Source organism: Scomber japonicus, chromosome 12 (genome assembly GCF_027409825.1).
Source record: "Scomber japonicus isolate fScoJap1 chromosome 12, fScoJap1.pri, whole genome shotgun sequence".
Classification (NCBI taxonomy): Eukaryota; Metazoa; Chordata; class Actinopteri; order Scombriformes; family Scombridae; genus Scomber; species Scomber japonicus.
Window position 1 is genome coordinate 25,844,020 of NC_070589.1, and position 15,287 is coordinate 25,859,306.

A 15,287-nucleotide genomic window follows, 5' to 3' on the forward strand; every position below is an offset into this window, starting at 1 on the left:
AATGCAGAGTTATATTGTAATTAGCAATGCAACATAGAGCCCATGCCAGTGGACCTACAACTCAGGCTTCCGGTTGGCATTCTCCAGATACGAGTGTCGCAGCTGTGCTACAGACACCCTGGTGTCTAGCGTGCCCACATCTCCGTTAGCCAGCACTGATGGAGGGACGATCCTGGATGCCTCTCTGTTAGCAGCTGCTCTCTCCATACGATACATGGCAGAATGCTGGCTTATACCTATATCTGACATGGAGCGGGTTCGTGTCTTGGGTTTGGGCCCTCCGCTCATCTCCATGGTTCTCTGTTTGGCCTGAGGCAAAGAGGAGCCTTTCTGAAGGTAGATGGCTGAGTCAGACCTCTGTCGCCTTGACAGATCCTGCTGATGCTGCCTATGAGGCTCAAATTCTTCGTTTTGTTGGGATTCTTGTTTTCTCCTGTGGTCTTGCAACTGACTATGAGGTTCTTGTCTTTGAAGTTCATGCTCATGGTGTCTTTGAGACTGCAGTTGTCCTTGTGGCTCTTGGGGTTGTCTAAAGTGGTCGAATTGATGGTGCCTTTGATGATCTTGCTGTTGAATTTGAGCACCATGACGTCTATTTCTGTTCTCTGGTTCTTGCAGCTGCATTTGAGGCTCTTGATGGTACACAGGCTCTGAAGCTTGCTGCTGCCTAGGCTGCTGGTGTACAGACGAATGGGAAGGTTGATGTGATCGAAATGCTCTCTCCTCTTGGCTGTCATGGCCAGAAAGATGCTCTCTTCCCCTTTCTCTGGTCCTCTCAATATTTCTCTCCCTCCCTCTCTCTCTCGGCCTCTCCCTGTCCCAGTCTTCCTCACCTCGACTCCTCCTTCTCCGTTGTGGGCTGTAATTCTGCCAATCCATGTCTTCATGCTGGCCTCTATGAGGATCGTCCACACTTCTTTCCCTTCGACGGATCTCTGAGGGCAACACAGCTTTCCTGCTCTTCAGCAGGCCCTCTGTATGGGCTTCTCCTTTCAGGGCTTGTCTGGCCTCCAATCTTGCTTCCCTGTGTGCTGCATAGATTTGGTCAGCACTTACTTTCCTTCGAGGTTGTACTTCGGGAGGTCCAGGTAGTTTTGCAGTGGTAACTGGGGCAGGCATGGCCAAATAGGGCTCATGTTCCACAGCAGGACCAGAGTGTTGGTACTCATGGGCAGAGGGATGGTAGGCTGTTTGGCCATGGACAGGTTGGTGGCCTGTACTGTGCTGAGACTGAGGAACAGTTCTTTGCTGGGTGGACTCTGAGCGTTGTGGCATGAACTGTGTCGTGTTCCTCCGAGCAGGTTGTCTGTTACCGTGGTGCCTGTCTGGACTCCACTCAGTGGGCCTCTGGACAGTTTCGTCCCTGGACAATCGTTCCCTTACTCGGATTCTTGGGGGGAAAGGAATGGATAAGGGACACTGAGATTCCACTTCCATTAAAGACCTATGATAGTCTCCACAGAAAGACAAAGAGACTGGTAAATAATGAAATACACCTGTCACAAAGTAACTATCCAATATAATAGCTGAAGTAGAGTGGTGTATCTAAATAATAGTCCGCTATATTAGTATTTGACTGATTGTAATTTAGCACAAACATAATCAAATTCTAACTAATATTTGATTCCAATATCAATTAAATGTGCTCCAGACATATATTGTGAAAGAAGATAATCATTTATCTCATGAGACTACCACGGGACCAGCATGAGTTCCCAAATCCTGCACTAGAATGGCAACAAGGTCAAACAGCAGCTTGCCCCAGGTTTAAATTTGAGTCTTAGTTCAATCAACTCTCTGTGTCTCTAATGTCTCTATGCCAAAAAAGTAAGCCAAACTATTTTCATCTGTAACCTTCTGACCCCTTGGTAGCCAAAGGTTGGACTAATCTCATTGTAGACCACTAAGCCATACATAATTGATGGGCCTCTGCCTTATCTGACATGGCATGAAGGACTTAAACAGTGCTCGTGCTACATGAGTACACACTAATACAGGCTAGCTTAAGCAGCTGGTAAGGCCACATTGGCAGTTATTGCTAGTGGTATACATCCAGTAGCTAATAAGTGTCCCACATTAACCGCTGTTGAGACACATTAGACCTAAACAGTGTGAGTGTGTTGTTGTTCCTTTCTTTGGAAAAACAACTTATTTTTTTTGTAAATGGAGCTATATAAATTGAACAGAAGCTGCTGTTTTAATGTGTACCAATGAAACCAGTGAAGCTTTACTAACTCTTCTCTGGAAAGGTTTATCTGATCAAACTAGCCATGCCTCTATGAATTCCACCTGTCCATGCAGCTCAAAGTCTGGCAATGGGCATTCAGCCATTCACAGGCTATCAGCAAGCCAGTGATATCATGTATCTGGGCCACCGTCTAGTCCAGAAATTCATGTATATCCAAGGACCTAAAACTTTAATGTGTTTCTAGGAAAACTTGTCTTTCTAATATCATTTTAGGAAAAAAAAACCCCAAACAAACCAAGTTTAAACCAGATTAAAAACATCCAACATCATTGTCAAAGTCACCAACAGGGTACAAGAGTCAGATATAATTTCATAGGGATCAACAGGCCAGAATCGGAGGAGGGGTGATGTGAGCGCAGCCTCAGCTGACAAGTGCTGAGTCAGTGGGTGTTTGACCGACTGGGTCAAGCCTGGAGCTGACTAATGTTGTCACCCCATCAACCCTGGTTCACTAACACCACTCAACCTCTCATGAAACCCAGGCCACACACAGACACACGGTAAGAAGAATGAAGGTTAATTGGATGGTATTGTACCAATGAAAAAACCTGTGAGTTTTACAAAGTTATGGGCATGTTTATAAAAGATTACGGGTGACAGAAGAGTATCAATTACCTCTGCTTACTGCAACTGCGCTGTGTGATTTTACGGCAAGGTCATTTAGGGACAAGGTATTTCATTTGCAGAGTTTAATTAGATTTTGAATTAGAATTAAACAAGAAAATGTCTTGTTTGAAAAAGTGTTAGAAAAGTGAACATCAGATATATAGTTTGATGAATCGATGTTGAGTTGTAAGTTAAAAATTAAAGTTTGTCAGTTGCAAAATCAAAATCCTCTGAGGTACATGAAACACTTGTTAAAGGGGGGTACTATGGCACCAGTTAATCAGGGAAGTATTACTGAGTGAAACACATTATGTGACAGTTATAATGTGTATCTACTGGAACGAGTTAGCTGCCTGTCCACCGGGGATATGTTTTTTAAGTGCTGGCTGGCTTATTATCTTATTACATTGCTTTGTGGGGGGGGGTTCCCAAAGGTATTGTTACAGGTTGTCTACCAGTTTTCGACTATTTACAACTTGCTAATACCTATAACATTAAGACATGTCTAACTCCTGTCATTTAAACGGAACCCTGTAAAAGATATGAGTGCAAGAAATAAGACATTTTTAGCCCAGTTTTTTGGGGAATTACCAGCTCAAAACACACATTCACATTCCCACGGTGGACTACAGGGTTTTGTAAGGTCTTCTGACGGCATCTCACGTGGACAGTACCTTGATGGCAAGCTGACTTCTGTCTGAGTGTCACTCTCTGAGCCTGTGTTGAGAGACCAGTCGCTCTGTGACAGGGCGGCAAGGCTACAGAACGATGTAGTGACAGGTCAAACTTCTTATCATTTGTTTAATGATCAATGTGTAAAGTTGATTGCACTGATCCGCCATAATTACATAACAACTTTCAGGTGGGTTAGGGTTAAAATGGGCTGTTCTGCACACATTGGACATGTTGTTGAAGTTTGTCATGGATATTTTCAATTGTTCAGTTCCTTGCTGATGTCACTTCATAAATATGGATAGTACTATTTATAGACTTAATTACAGCATGGCTTACGCTTGTCTCAGCTCCAGTGTCATCAAGTCATATTCTTCTTAATTAACTTCACAAGTGTTACAATTTTCATTCCTTTTCTGGTAGCACATTCAAATTTATAATAGAAAATGACATAAGTGCTTTACTAATGAACCAAGCTGCAGTTAAATCAGGGTTACATCTCAGGGCAAGTGGGGAAATCATATCCCCTCCAAAAAACAAACCTTGCAGTCTTCCTTCTTGCCCTACAACCTTTCCCTGATGAGCTCCCCAGAGCACCTTTCTATGTGAAACTGGAGCAGGGCAAGCGTGACCGGGCTGGACTCACACTCTAGAAAGATCTAAACAGTATCATGGTGATATAAGCAGCAGGTTATGGTGATATAAACAGCCAGTGGAGAGCGCAAACGGCACTGCATACTGTACTGATGAAATATCTTTGGCCTGTGTAGCAAGTTACTAGCAGCCAGTGGACTTGTGTGAAAATCAGCAGGAAATCCAGGTTGTCTGGGACTAAATGTAGTTTTAAAATACACTGTAACAAAACATTAGACTCTTCATGTACAGTACAGAGAGAAACTTGATTTAGACTATTTTGCAATTCAAAAGTAAATTATTATATCTACAGGTGCATACAGTAAATCCAGTTAATAATGTGGTGAGACCGACATGATGGGACAGGCCTTTCACATACCACATTTATGGGGCAGTGTTTGTAGACTATTAAAAGTTCAAAACAAACTAAAAGAACTAAGAGTAGGCTATGTCTATTTTTGATTCTAGTGTCATGTAAGACATTTGACATGTGTCAGATAGTTGACCAGAAATAATACTCAAAATCAAAAGGACAAGTTTTATGTTGTATTATTTTAAGCTTTATCGTCTGTATCATAAGTCTTCATCAACACAACCCTAGTATTCAGACCCATGTTTTTAGTATCCTTTCATTTGATCTCTTTAGGCTTGGGCGGTATCACGGTATTACGGTAAAATACTGCTGTATTTACAAATCCAGAAGATATGATTATCTAATACCTAGTCTACGCAGACTGGCGCTGTCCATGTTTCCACTCATTGACTCCGTAGGAATCAAAGACTGCAGAAGTGACTCAAAGAAGTGACTCAAAGTTTCTAACTTGGCTGAAACTTTATTCCAGTCATGTTTGTGGTGAATTAAAGTCACCACATTTTTCTTTGTTTGAGCTGATATTCATTTTGTGGCCTTCAGTGACTTTGTTCCTGGCATCTGTTCAGCAGTGGTACAGTGTTCATTGTTTTCTACCTTAAGTTTTTTGATCATATTCATAAAAATTTTTTTTGTCCAGCTGGCAGTTTGTTTCTCAGGTTTGGACATATATATTGGCTTTTTTTTAATAAGGGGTCAGGTGGGTGCTGGTATAGCGAAATCATGCCTCTTCTTGCTCTATTCTGATTGGCTTACCCCGATCCAATCATAGTGAACGTTTCTGACATAATTTCATTCATAATCACGATGCAGCGAAACTATCAGTTGTTTAGTGTTTTATTAATTATTATTATGTGCCACCAGTCTGTTCATAAGGTTACTACTCAGATAATACATGTGTATGTAACCTCTAGGAAAAGGTAACATTTTTAATTTTCATAATTCATTTTAATTAGTGTATTGTGACCAGGCTATGAGCTACAGCAGCCAGTGTCCTATATTACACCAGACTTGCACTTAAGATAAACTGTTTTTATATAGTAGAAAGAAAGCATTTTACTCATTTGAAAAAATAGATACCATCCAAGCCTAATCTGCTATGTTTTTTTTTGTAAAGCACTTTGTCACATACTGGCCCACTATCACATGAAAAAAAAAGTTGTGATGACCTTATGACCTGACTATGTCTCTCATGAATGTTGTAGTCCGTTCTTAGTTAACTTACCCCTGCCTGTTGAGGATGCTCTGGGCCTGCTGCTCTATGAATAAATCCCCAGGTGAGATGCCATAGCGCGTGGAGGGCAGGGAGGCCCGGCGGGCGGTGCGAGGAGAGCTGGGCACCGCTGCAATGCTGGTGGAGGCGGTGCTTGCCTCCTGGTGGGCGGCATCTTGGTAGTGGTGGTGATGGGGATGTTGTTGCTGTTGCTGTTGGGGTGGATGTTGCTGTTGGGGCGGATGTTGCTCATGGGTTCTGGTTCGAGAAGATACTGGGCGCTCTTGAGCTCCACCACGTCGGTAGTTCTCCATGTTCATCGCTCTCTCCCGCTCCGAGAATCTACTCTGTCTCTCTTGTGAGGAGGGAGGGTCTTGGTTTGTGTGGGCGGGGCTTGGTGTGGCAACAGGTGCAGAATCTGGGTGAGTCCTCATGTAAACCTTGCCCACCCCAGAGCGGTATGGCACTCTGGACTCCTGCCCTGGCTCTCCCACTTCCTGTCTGTCTCGCCTGGTTGTAGTGTGACGATCAGAGGTGTCATGATCACGGCGGGAACGGTAGCGAGGTGTGTAATCAATGTCTGCCTCCTGGTCCAAGAGGATACCGTATCGCTCTGACAGTTGGCGACGGCGCTCGGCTTTGTAGCGGGCGATACGTTCGGCCTTGGAACTGAGGCTGCTGGTGTCTGTAGGGCCAGATGTGGGTGTAGAAGAAGTGGATAACGACACCGGCTCAACGTACACTAACTTTGGCTCTTGACGGCCGCCGCCAACACCTCCTTTGACCTGTGGTGATCTCTCCGGAGTTGAGACCTGCTTCTGGGGTGCCTCCAGCTCATCCTGACTGTAGCGCCTCACTGTAGTAAACAGCAGAAACACCATGATCTATTACTTGTTACCAGCATTCGTCAACAAACATGAATTAAGCCACATTCCTGTCATGTTGGAGTTACAGTGATTTTTACTTCCTTTCATTACTGTTATAACATTCAATTCATTTTAATGAGTAGAAAACTTTAAATTTACTGAAAGCTCAGATATATTTGATTTGTTGAAGGTAATTAAAAGATAATTGAATGTATACTGTATTGGGCATGCACTGTTTTTTTAAGACTCGTGATCAATTCTGCATTCACATAACCATCTTGAGATGACATGAGTGCTCACACATTTTTCCACTCAATACCTCTTATACCACATGATGCAAATGTGACATTATTTAAATGCACTTTGACAAAACATATTCTAGGATTTTCATATCAATCTTCTTAAACAGTGAGCTCCCTTATTTTTAAAATCCAACATCATGCAACAAGTCTTTGATGACAGTTACATTAATCACATCGACAGTATAGCTGCCCAGTATAACAACATATTTTACTCAAAAGCATGTTGAGGTAATTGTAAATAAGCTGACAACAATTTTACGTAATAAAACATTTAGTTTAGAAATGACAAACACAAGTTAATGGTTCTTTTTCAAATAACGAGCCACATTTCAGGAGTGTTTGTCCAAGTCTACTAAAGGCAGCATCAAACGGTCTCACTGTGCAGCGTGCCATGCTTACCCATCACACAAGGCTCACAGGGGTCTGAGGCGCGGGTGTACCGCGGTGGATCCTCCTCCAGCATTCTGTTTGCTACCAAACCACCAGGCAACAGGGCAGGTGGAGCGTCACTTTCAATCCCCTCTAGGCGCCGGGCTATCCTCTCTTTCCTATGAGAGACAAAAGGCAGATTTTAAAGGTTAGCGGCTGGTAAGATTAACTAATGTTTCTAAACATACTGAGATGGGACTAAATTATAATACAGTTACCTGTTCATTCCTAAATCTGTTGAAATAGGTGCCTCAAAGTGTTTCCTCAACTCTGAAACTGAAAGTTTGAACAGAGGTTTAAGATGTAATGTCATATAAACAGTAAACGTATGTATTCGTTGTATTCTGAGTTATTGTAAAGTGCATAAAACCAGTGCACACCTTTGGGGAGGGTGGCCAGAAGTTTGGCATCTGTATCTGAAGCACTCTTGACCAAGGCAGTCTTGTTAACAAAGGAGAAGTCACTCTGAAAACTAAACAGAAAGGCAAAGTTACAAACCTGTTCTCAAATTGAAGCTTATTAGGAAATTGTGCATTTGAACTGTTTTCTTTTATCCCTAAACAAATATACAGCAGATGATGATTAATCAGATGAGGATTTTATTTAATGTGATAAATTAGTGGCAATGAGAGAACAAAAATGTGTGGCAAATGAAGCCTTCACCACAACTCTGCCTTAAATGACTTAAAGAGGTGACAACAGGTAAAGGTGAAACTGAGCTAGTGTGACTTTCATCCAGGATCCAGCTTAAGAACTAGGTTATCAAGTCTTGATTCTCCTCCAAGGGGAAATACACAAGCAAGTTGTTGTCTTGATGTGTTTACCTGGCAGAATCCACAGGCCTAAAGAGCACAGGTATCTAAACTCAGCTGTTTTTATTTGTCTGAAAGTGTCACAAACTATTTAATTTATTGTTTAAACCGAGCCTCTCTTCTTCTCTATGAATAAATGATGTGCATGTATCAAGATCTAAAAGCTAAAGTTCTCAATTTAGTGTAATTTAATCCCAATATTAATATACTAAACTGAATTTGTGGCCTGATCAGCTTGAGTTTTAATCAATGTCCCTTGATAAACATCCTAATTTTTCAAAGCAGCTATTTTAAACTTCTTTTCACTTCTTTTCAAAAAAATGGGAATGCTCATAATGCAGCTAAATTGTATGTTTAAAGCTTATTGAAAACTGTTGCTTAGTTACATTCATATATTACTGTATATCTCACATTTTCTGTAGGCATGATGGTTTGTACTTGTTATGCCAGAGCTTGAATGTTAAACAACCAGAGGGAATACTGTAAAATCATGCAAAAGGTGTCTGGGTGCAAAGTACTCCTGGAGGAGGTATTATGGCTCTAATGCTATGTGAACAAAAAGTGTCTTAGGATAAGCTGTTCCAGACAGCTTTTAATGCTTACTGTGCATTGATGAGCTAAATAACTTCAGTAAATCTATATCCTTAAATATCCCCATCTTGATGACAAAGCAAAATGAAAAGAATAAACACTCTGGGAAAAGGTTCAAATAAAACTAAATGTGTGACTCTGATATGAGTTAAGGTAAAAAAAAATTAAAAAATAAAAATGTACTAAAACATTAGACTTTTTTCAACTCTGTTATTTGACTCATGTCTACATGTGTGGTGACTGTAACCAAAAAGCCCCCCCCCCCCCCCCCTCCTCACCTTAAGGCGTCAGTTGGCAACGAGGTTGAGCTGCAAAGTTTGGAGGGACCTTTAGATCCAAATCCTGAGAAGAAAAAAGAAGACTTGGTCAAAAACAAAACAAAATCTAACTGTCAATTGAATATTGGATATCTGTGCACTGACATTGAGAGGATTCTTCTCAATTTACTTTATCCACAGATTAATGACACATCTGATTATAATGAAGCCGTAAAGATAAGAATTACAATTTCCAGTTTTCCATAAAACGTGCAACAAAAAAAACAAAATCAATCTTTGCTTCTGTAGATGGTTTTTGATGCAACACAACATGACGTCATCCATAGCACACTTTACTGTTATACTACTTTGTAACATGAGCTGCTTGTTTCTGCCATTTTTCTCACAAATTGACAAGATGGAAGATTTTTTTTTGTGGTAAAATCGTGTTTAATAGTATTATCAACTTGTCTTTTGGCGTCTGAGGAGCCTTCATAATTGTGGAGGACTACTCAAACTTCCTAGATTGTATTTAATTGTCTCATTAATACCTGAAACCAGTTTTTAGTTGTTTTTTTTTATGTAAGAACTGTTTTCAGTCTGAATGCCTGAATTTCCCACTCAGGCTAGCAATATATAAAAAAAGTGTATACCCCTTTAATACTGCATGATGCTTTTTGAAGTGTCCTGACAACAGAAAGGGTTTGACAAAGAAGAAAAACTCTCTCTTCAATAATACATCTTTTATGAAATCCCTAGTCCCTAGAAAACCACATTATCAAAGCAACACACACCTGCTCTTATCCATACAACACAACCAGAGCATTCAGCTGGTATATGTGCAATAATACAATCAATTAAATGACAAATTACCTTTCAAGACTGCCAGTTTTCAAGTAAATTCAATTGTATGATGTTTTAAAATAGAATCACATATTTCTTAATTATGAAAAGTTATTTTTTACCCTCTCAGAGTAAAAAGCAAAGTGCCATTTAGGTTTGACGGTAAATTTCAATGAGTCACTGCTCAAAAAAAAGTTCACACCCAGTTCCCAGTTTGTAGCTGACTCTCTTGCTCTCGTATCACAGCAACAGCAGCCTGTTGTAAAGTTGTATCCCAGTATAGGAGACGGATCGTGTTACTGCTCCAGATGCCTTCAGAACACCTCCAGCTTATTTTGGCTACCAAAGACTGTGTGGGGCAATTCAGAAAGGACAGGGGACTTTTGGCAGGACAGCAAAGTATGGGCGAGGGAAAGATGGTGGTAGTGGTGGTGGAGGCCTAATATTAACGCAGTTGTCGCAGTGTCTTGTGAAGAGATGTGAAATTCAAGGACTCAAAAGTTTTACGACCCAAGACAGCACAAGTAAAACCAGAAATCTGGGATGGAGGTTTTTATTTTATTTCTACTGCTGTATGAATGCTGTTCTCCATCACGTTTTTCTCTATATGTAAAGCATTGATCCCATGAAGAGATGAACAGGACACCTTCAGTGCTCTGTTATCATACTCCAAATCCATCATTTTCAAAGCGTGTGAGCTCCTTTGTGAATGTGTGTGTACATCCATCTGTCTATCTGTTTAGGAAAAAAACACTCGCACTGAAGCTTTCCTTAGAAACACCTACAGGTTGTCAACAAAACAAGCAGCGCTAGGCTCAAGACTGGCAGTGCCAGAGAGCAGCTTAGGCTGCTGACGATCCCAAAGTGAGCGTGGTGAGGAGAGGGATTTTCTATAAATATTCAGAGGTGCAAAATAGACTCCCTGAGTGAACTGGGCCCTCACTTACAATCTTACAATCTGTATGGTAAAGGTTGCTGGTGGAACATGAACAGCCCCAACGGTACATCTTATGAAGTCTGTAAAGGCCATTTCATGTACAGTGTATTGACAAGGTAGAGCATCAGAGAGGAAGAAGCAGGAAATATGATAAGAGATGTCACACAGCAGCATACACCTGTTGAATATGCAGCATCAAGTTAGTGTGGTAAAAAGGCTTAACCACACACTCCATTCATTTGAAATAGGCTGTATGCTAAGAATTCCTACCCATACCAATAGAAACACATTTAAACCATCTTGACCGGCTCATTACATCATTTACTATATCCATGAATCTGTGTTTTAACTGGTCCAACAAAGCAAACAGGGGTACAAAAAGGGAACAGCCTAATGCTGACATAACCCCCTGCCCACTGTGCCACTAACAAATGCTGTCATTTAGCTCATGAAGGAACTTAATTGTATTAGCCAGTTCCCCAATCTATAGAGTTATCGGGTGGGTTAAGAAAGCCGCCTTTTAGCCATCCTTAGACCCAGCCTTCCCCTACTACAGGCCTTACCTTGGCGACAGTGCTCCACATGGTTCACATGGTAACTAGAGATCCATGGGTTTCGAAACATGTTTAGGTGGATGAACAGAAGGATGCCCCAACTGCTAGACTGCCCTCCGTTCACAGCGATGTTGGACAGCAGAGAGGCAGCGGTGGAGGCGAAGGCTGCTATCAGCAAGCGGACAGGCAGGGATGGAGGTGGTGACACGACCATACACACACAGACACAAGACACACACACACACACGAACAAGCACGCAGCCACAGCAGAGTGATTTCCACAGCTACACAGGAAGCTTCAGCCTACACAGACTGGCCGTGATACAGTATGTGTGTTAGTGTGTGTGTGTGTGTGTGTGTGTGTGTGTGTGTGTGTGTATGTGTGTGTGCAAAGGAGCTGAGAGAAAGAGAGAGAGACAGCACAGCAGGGTGCTAAAGCAGCTCAGAGCCCTAATCAGATTACAGGCAGAAATTAGCCTTGATGATAAAAACTCTGGAACAGGATTGGAGGAGAGTGCCAGCAGGGCTTGCAGGGGGTGGTATGGGGTCCCGGGGCTACTGAAAGTCAGATGGTATCCTGGTAGCTATGCGTGAGCAAAGATGGCCCGACGCCATCAAACTTCCGAAAACTGAAGCCAGAAATCGCATTAGTATTAATCATTATTATCCAGCTGTCAGAAAGTTTGGCTGTGAAATATTTCCTTTTCCTTTTATTAAATGCAGCATGGAGCATAAAACTCACTGTGCCGCTCAGATTATGATACATTACGGTTGTACAGATTTTACTGACAGTCTTGTCTCGATGCCAGTTCAGCCAGCGAGAAAGGCTTTATTAAGCTGACACATTCATTGCAGCAGAGTGGTATTCATAAATTCCTGTCTTACTGCAATCTTTACTCTTTAAACAGCACTAACAAGGATTTCTGATCATATTGAAAGCAATGCCTTAGGTTTTTTAATATTGTTAACATTCTTATTAAAACGACTCTTCCTAATTGGCTTGTTATTTATTTCATTCTCATTTTGCATCTAATACCTACTGTCTCACTGCCTCTTTCTATCCTCTCTCACTTTGTAACTCATGCATGTAATGTAAAGCTCTATGTGCCACAAGTTTAAACAATCTCAGGAGCACATATGTACATAATCCGACAGAGTGGGCCCATTTAAGAAATGATAAACCCATTTGTCTTAATCATCACCTCAGGGAGAGCGAGATAAGTATCTGAGTCGGACAAGAGGATAAGTTTAAGTAAATGTCCTGTACTGGGATTTTAGTCTAAGAGGGTAGTTTTACAATTCTTCCTTTAAACCGTTTTTGTTTCTATTATATGTGATCTTATTTAAAAATACTATAAAGGTGATAAAAATCAGTGATCTGAAAGGTAGTTTATTGATTCTGTTGCTGTACTGAGTGCTCTGATTGTGTTGTATTAACATGGTCAATCATCACATCACAAACTGAGATACCTAACTGCTTAAAAAACTCCACTGCTGCTCAGTTTTAGGAAGCAATGGACAAAAAAACGCTTCTTAAAATGCTTAAACTCTAGAGTTGGGTAGTGTTTTCTCTTGTGTCTGGTATTTAATCCACGCCTCTGAATTGTTCAACTGTTTACAAAAGTAAGTATAATAGAGGCTGCCAACTCTGACTCCATGCTGCCAAAAAATGTAAGTACTTGAAAGGTAGTGCTTGAATCACAAAGACAAAATAAAGTAGCTTATTTATTGTTAATTACCTGAATAAAAAGTTAAAGCAACAGGGGAAAACTGATATGAATGCATATCCTCATACCCAATGTACTGACCATTGGATCCATTTAAAAATATATCTTTTTTAGTTTATTGACTCAGTTGCATAAAGAAAACTAAAAGTACTTACACTATTGTGATGAGCTAAACTAATTGTGTTAACTAAAGATTATGCAAGCTGTGCAAAGTGTAAAGACTGTAAGCTTTCCCATCAGTCACACCACTAGGCTGCAGCACCTGTCCTTTACACACATCAGTAATTGGCTCCTACACCCAAATCTAAATAAAAGGAGGATCCTGGGTCACAATCAAAAAAACAAGAACCTCATTACCATTTATAAACAACATATCCTCATAATTAATCAACAGTATAGGTTAAAAAAAGCGACCTATATAGTTACATTTACACCATCTATAGCAGGCATAGTAATGAACTCCATAATGACTGATAGGAACGTAATATGCTGCTTTCCAAAACTGTTTCAAGTCACTGTTTAAAAATAATTATGTTTTATGGTGTGACAGCTCTGTGGTTGATGGTATACTGTACTATGAAGGATTTGTTGGTTGGTGTTTGTAAACAGAGCATAAAAAGAGAGAGAGAAAGAGAGGGAGAGCAGCGGGGGTCAAGTGAGTGAATGAAGAGATCAATCTGTGAATCAGATACATACATTTTAATAATTGTCTGATTGTTTGATGGTGGTTACCTCCACCCAACCCTGCAGTAGGTGCTGAATTGCTGTACTTTGTGTGAATGCAGAGTTTCATTCTGTCTGCTCTGTGTGTGTGTTGCTCAGCGCTGCCCTCAAGTTAAGCAGACACTAAAAAACCTGTAGTTCTTTATACATCCGTGACACAGAGACAGAAAGCAGAGCGGAGCAGAGGAGAGATGCAGAGAACAGCTATGTATCCTGGTCTCTACGCTACGAGGGCCAACCTCAAAACCTGGGGGCTACATACCCAAACGTTGATGTCCAGAAGCATCTCGAACAACGTACACACATCTAGTGGGTCATAAGTGATGATTGAGAGGGATTACTTTTGTATAGATAGTATGTCTTTAAGGTGTAGTCACGTTACGGCACAAAAAGGATCATAGTCCGGGTTAAAATGATCACTTGAAACATGGTTTATGCAACTTTCATCGTCATGGCAACAGCATTTTTATATATTAATTATATTAATAACCTAGGGAAAGTGATCAAAGTTGGAACAAAAAAAAATTTGCATCACATGACTTTGATTCAGTTTAATGCAACCTGTAACGTCATCGCCAAATGCCGCTAAATTCTACATGCTGCTCCTTTAATATGATGTGTATTAATAATGTAAGATCTGTGTCACACTGCACAGATGAGAGGACTCAACTCCTTAAATAAAATACTATCTGCACTGTTTAAAGAGACGACTGGAAAATAATCCCTCCTGCTCATTTACTCTTGTCACAACACTTTTGGACTCTCTCTCTCTCTCTCTCTCTCTCTCTCTCTCAGTCTTACTCACTTGCACACTAACTCTCCTCCTCTGTCTGATGCTTTTTCTCACCATGTTCACACACTCCCCCCCCCCCCCCACCCCTCCCATCTTCCAGTCTGCCTCAGCTCCCTGTAGACGCCCCTAATAAGGCAACATGTGTTGTGAGTGGCTGCCTCGGGGAGAGGTCACCCTGTCAGGCAGCCGGCCGTGTTTACCAGGGGACCATCTCCACGCCTGCTCGCTTGTTTTCTTTCTCACTCCTTCTCGTTTTCATTCCCCAGATTTGTCATCCTTGTCATCCGTCTCGTGCTTCCATCTGACCCCTCCTCCTCATTCCTATCAACTCCCTCTTATTCCTCGATTTGCCTCCTCACCTCTCCAATTTCATTCTTTTTTTTTCTCTCGCTGTTTCTCTCTCCTTCCAGTGCCAACCATCATGCGAGTTCCCAGACAAGCAAACATGATACGTCTTCTGCTTCTGTGTATCGCCGGTTTGCATACAAATCAACCATTTAAAAACAGGTCACACGTCACTTTTTCCTAGAAATGAACCACAGTGAAGTAACATTTTGAGGGGGGCTATCAGATGATGACAGCAATGGGAACTTGTGACACGCATCATGACCAGTACACAGACTTAAGATCTGGCTTTGCACAACCCCTTTATTATTCAACTTAAGAGACAAAGTAGCTCTCTCATTTTGCAGATGAGATGTTCTTAAAAAC

The 15,287-nt window shown here is 41.3% G+C and overlaps 1 protein-coding gene across 1 annotated transcript in view; it reads right to left on the reverse strand.

The window, feature by feature from the left end:
* Positions 1–11,403, reverse strand: part of svilb (supervillin b) — a 42,637-nt gene extending 31,234 nt beyond the window's left edge. Inside the window, exons 1-8 of the mRNA XM_053330772.1 lie at positions 11,343–11,403; positions 9,021–9,069; positions 7,720–7,811; positions 7,558–7,615; positions 7,310–7,458; positions 5,755–6,598; positions 3,529–3,612; positions 59–1,390 (exon numbers count right to left, since the gene is read on the reverse strand). Of these exons, the coding sequence (XP_053186747.1) occupies positions 59–1,390; positions 3,529–3,612; positions 5,755–6,598; positions 7,310–7,458; positions 7,558–7,615; positions 7,720–7,811; positions 9,021–9,069; positions 11,343–11,403 (2,669 nt within the window). The remainder of the gene's footprint in view (positions 1–58; positions 1,391–3,528; positions 3,613–5,754; positions 6,599–7,309; positions 7,459–7,557; positions 7,616–7,719; positions 7,812–9,020; positions 9,070–11,342) is intronic.
* Positions 11,404–15,287: the final 3,884 nt, after the last annotated feature.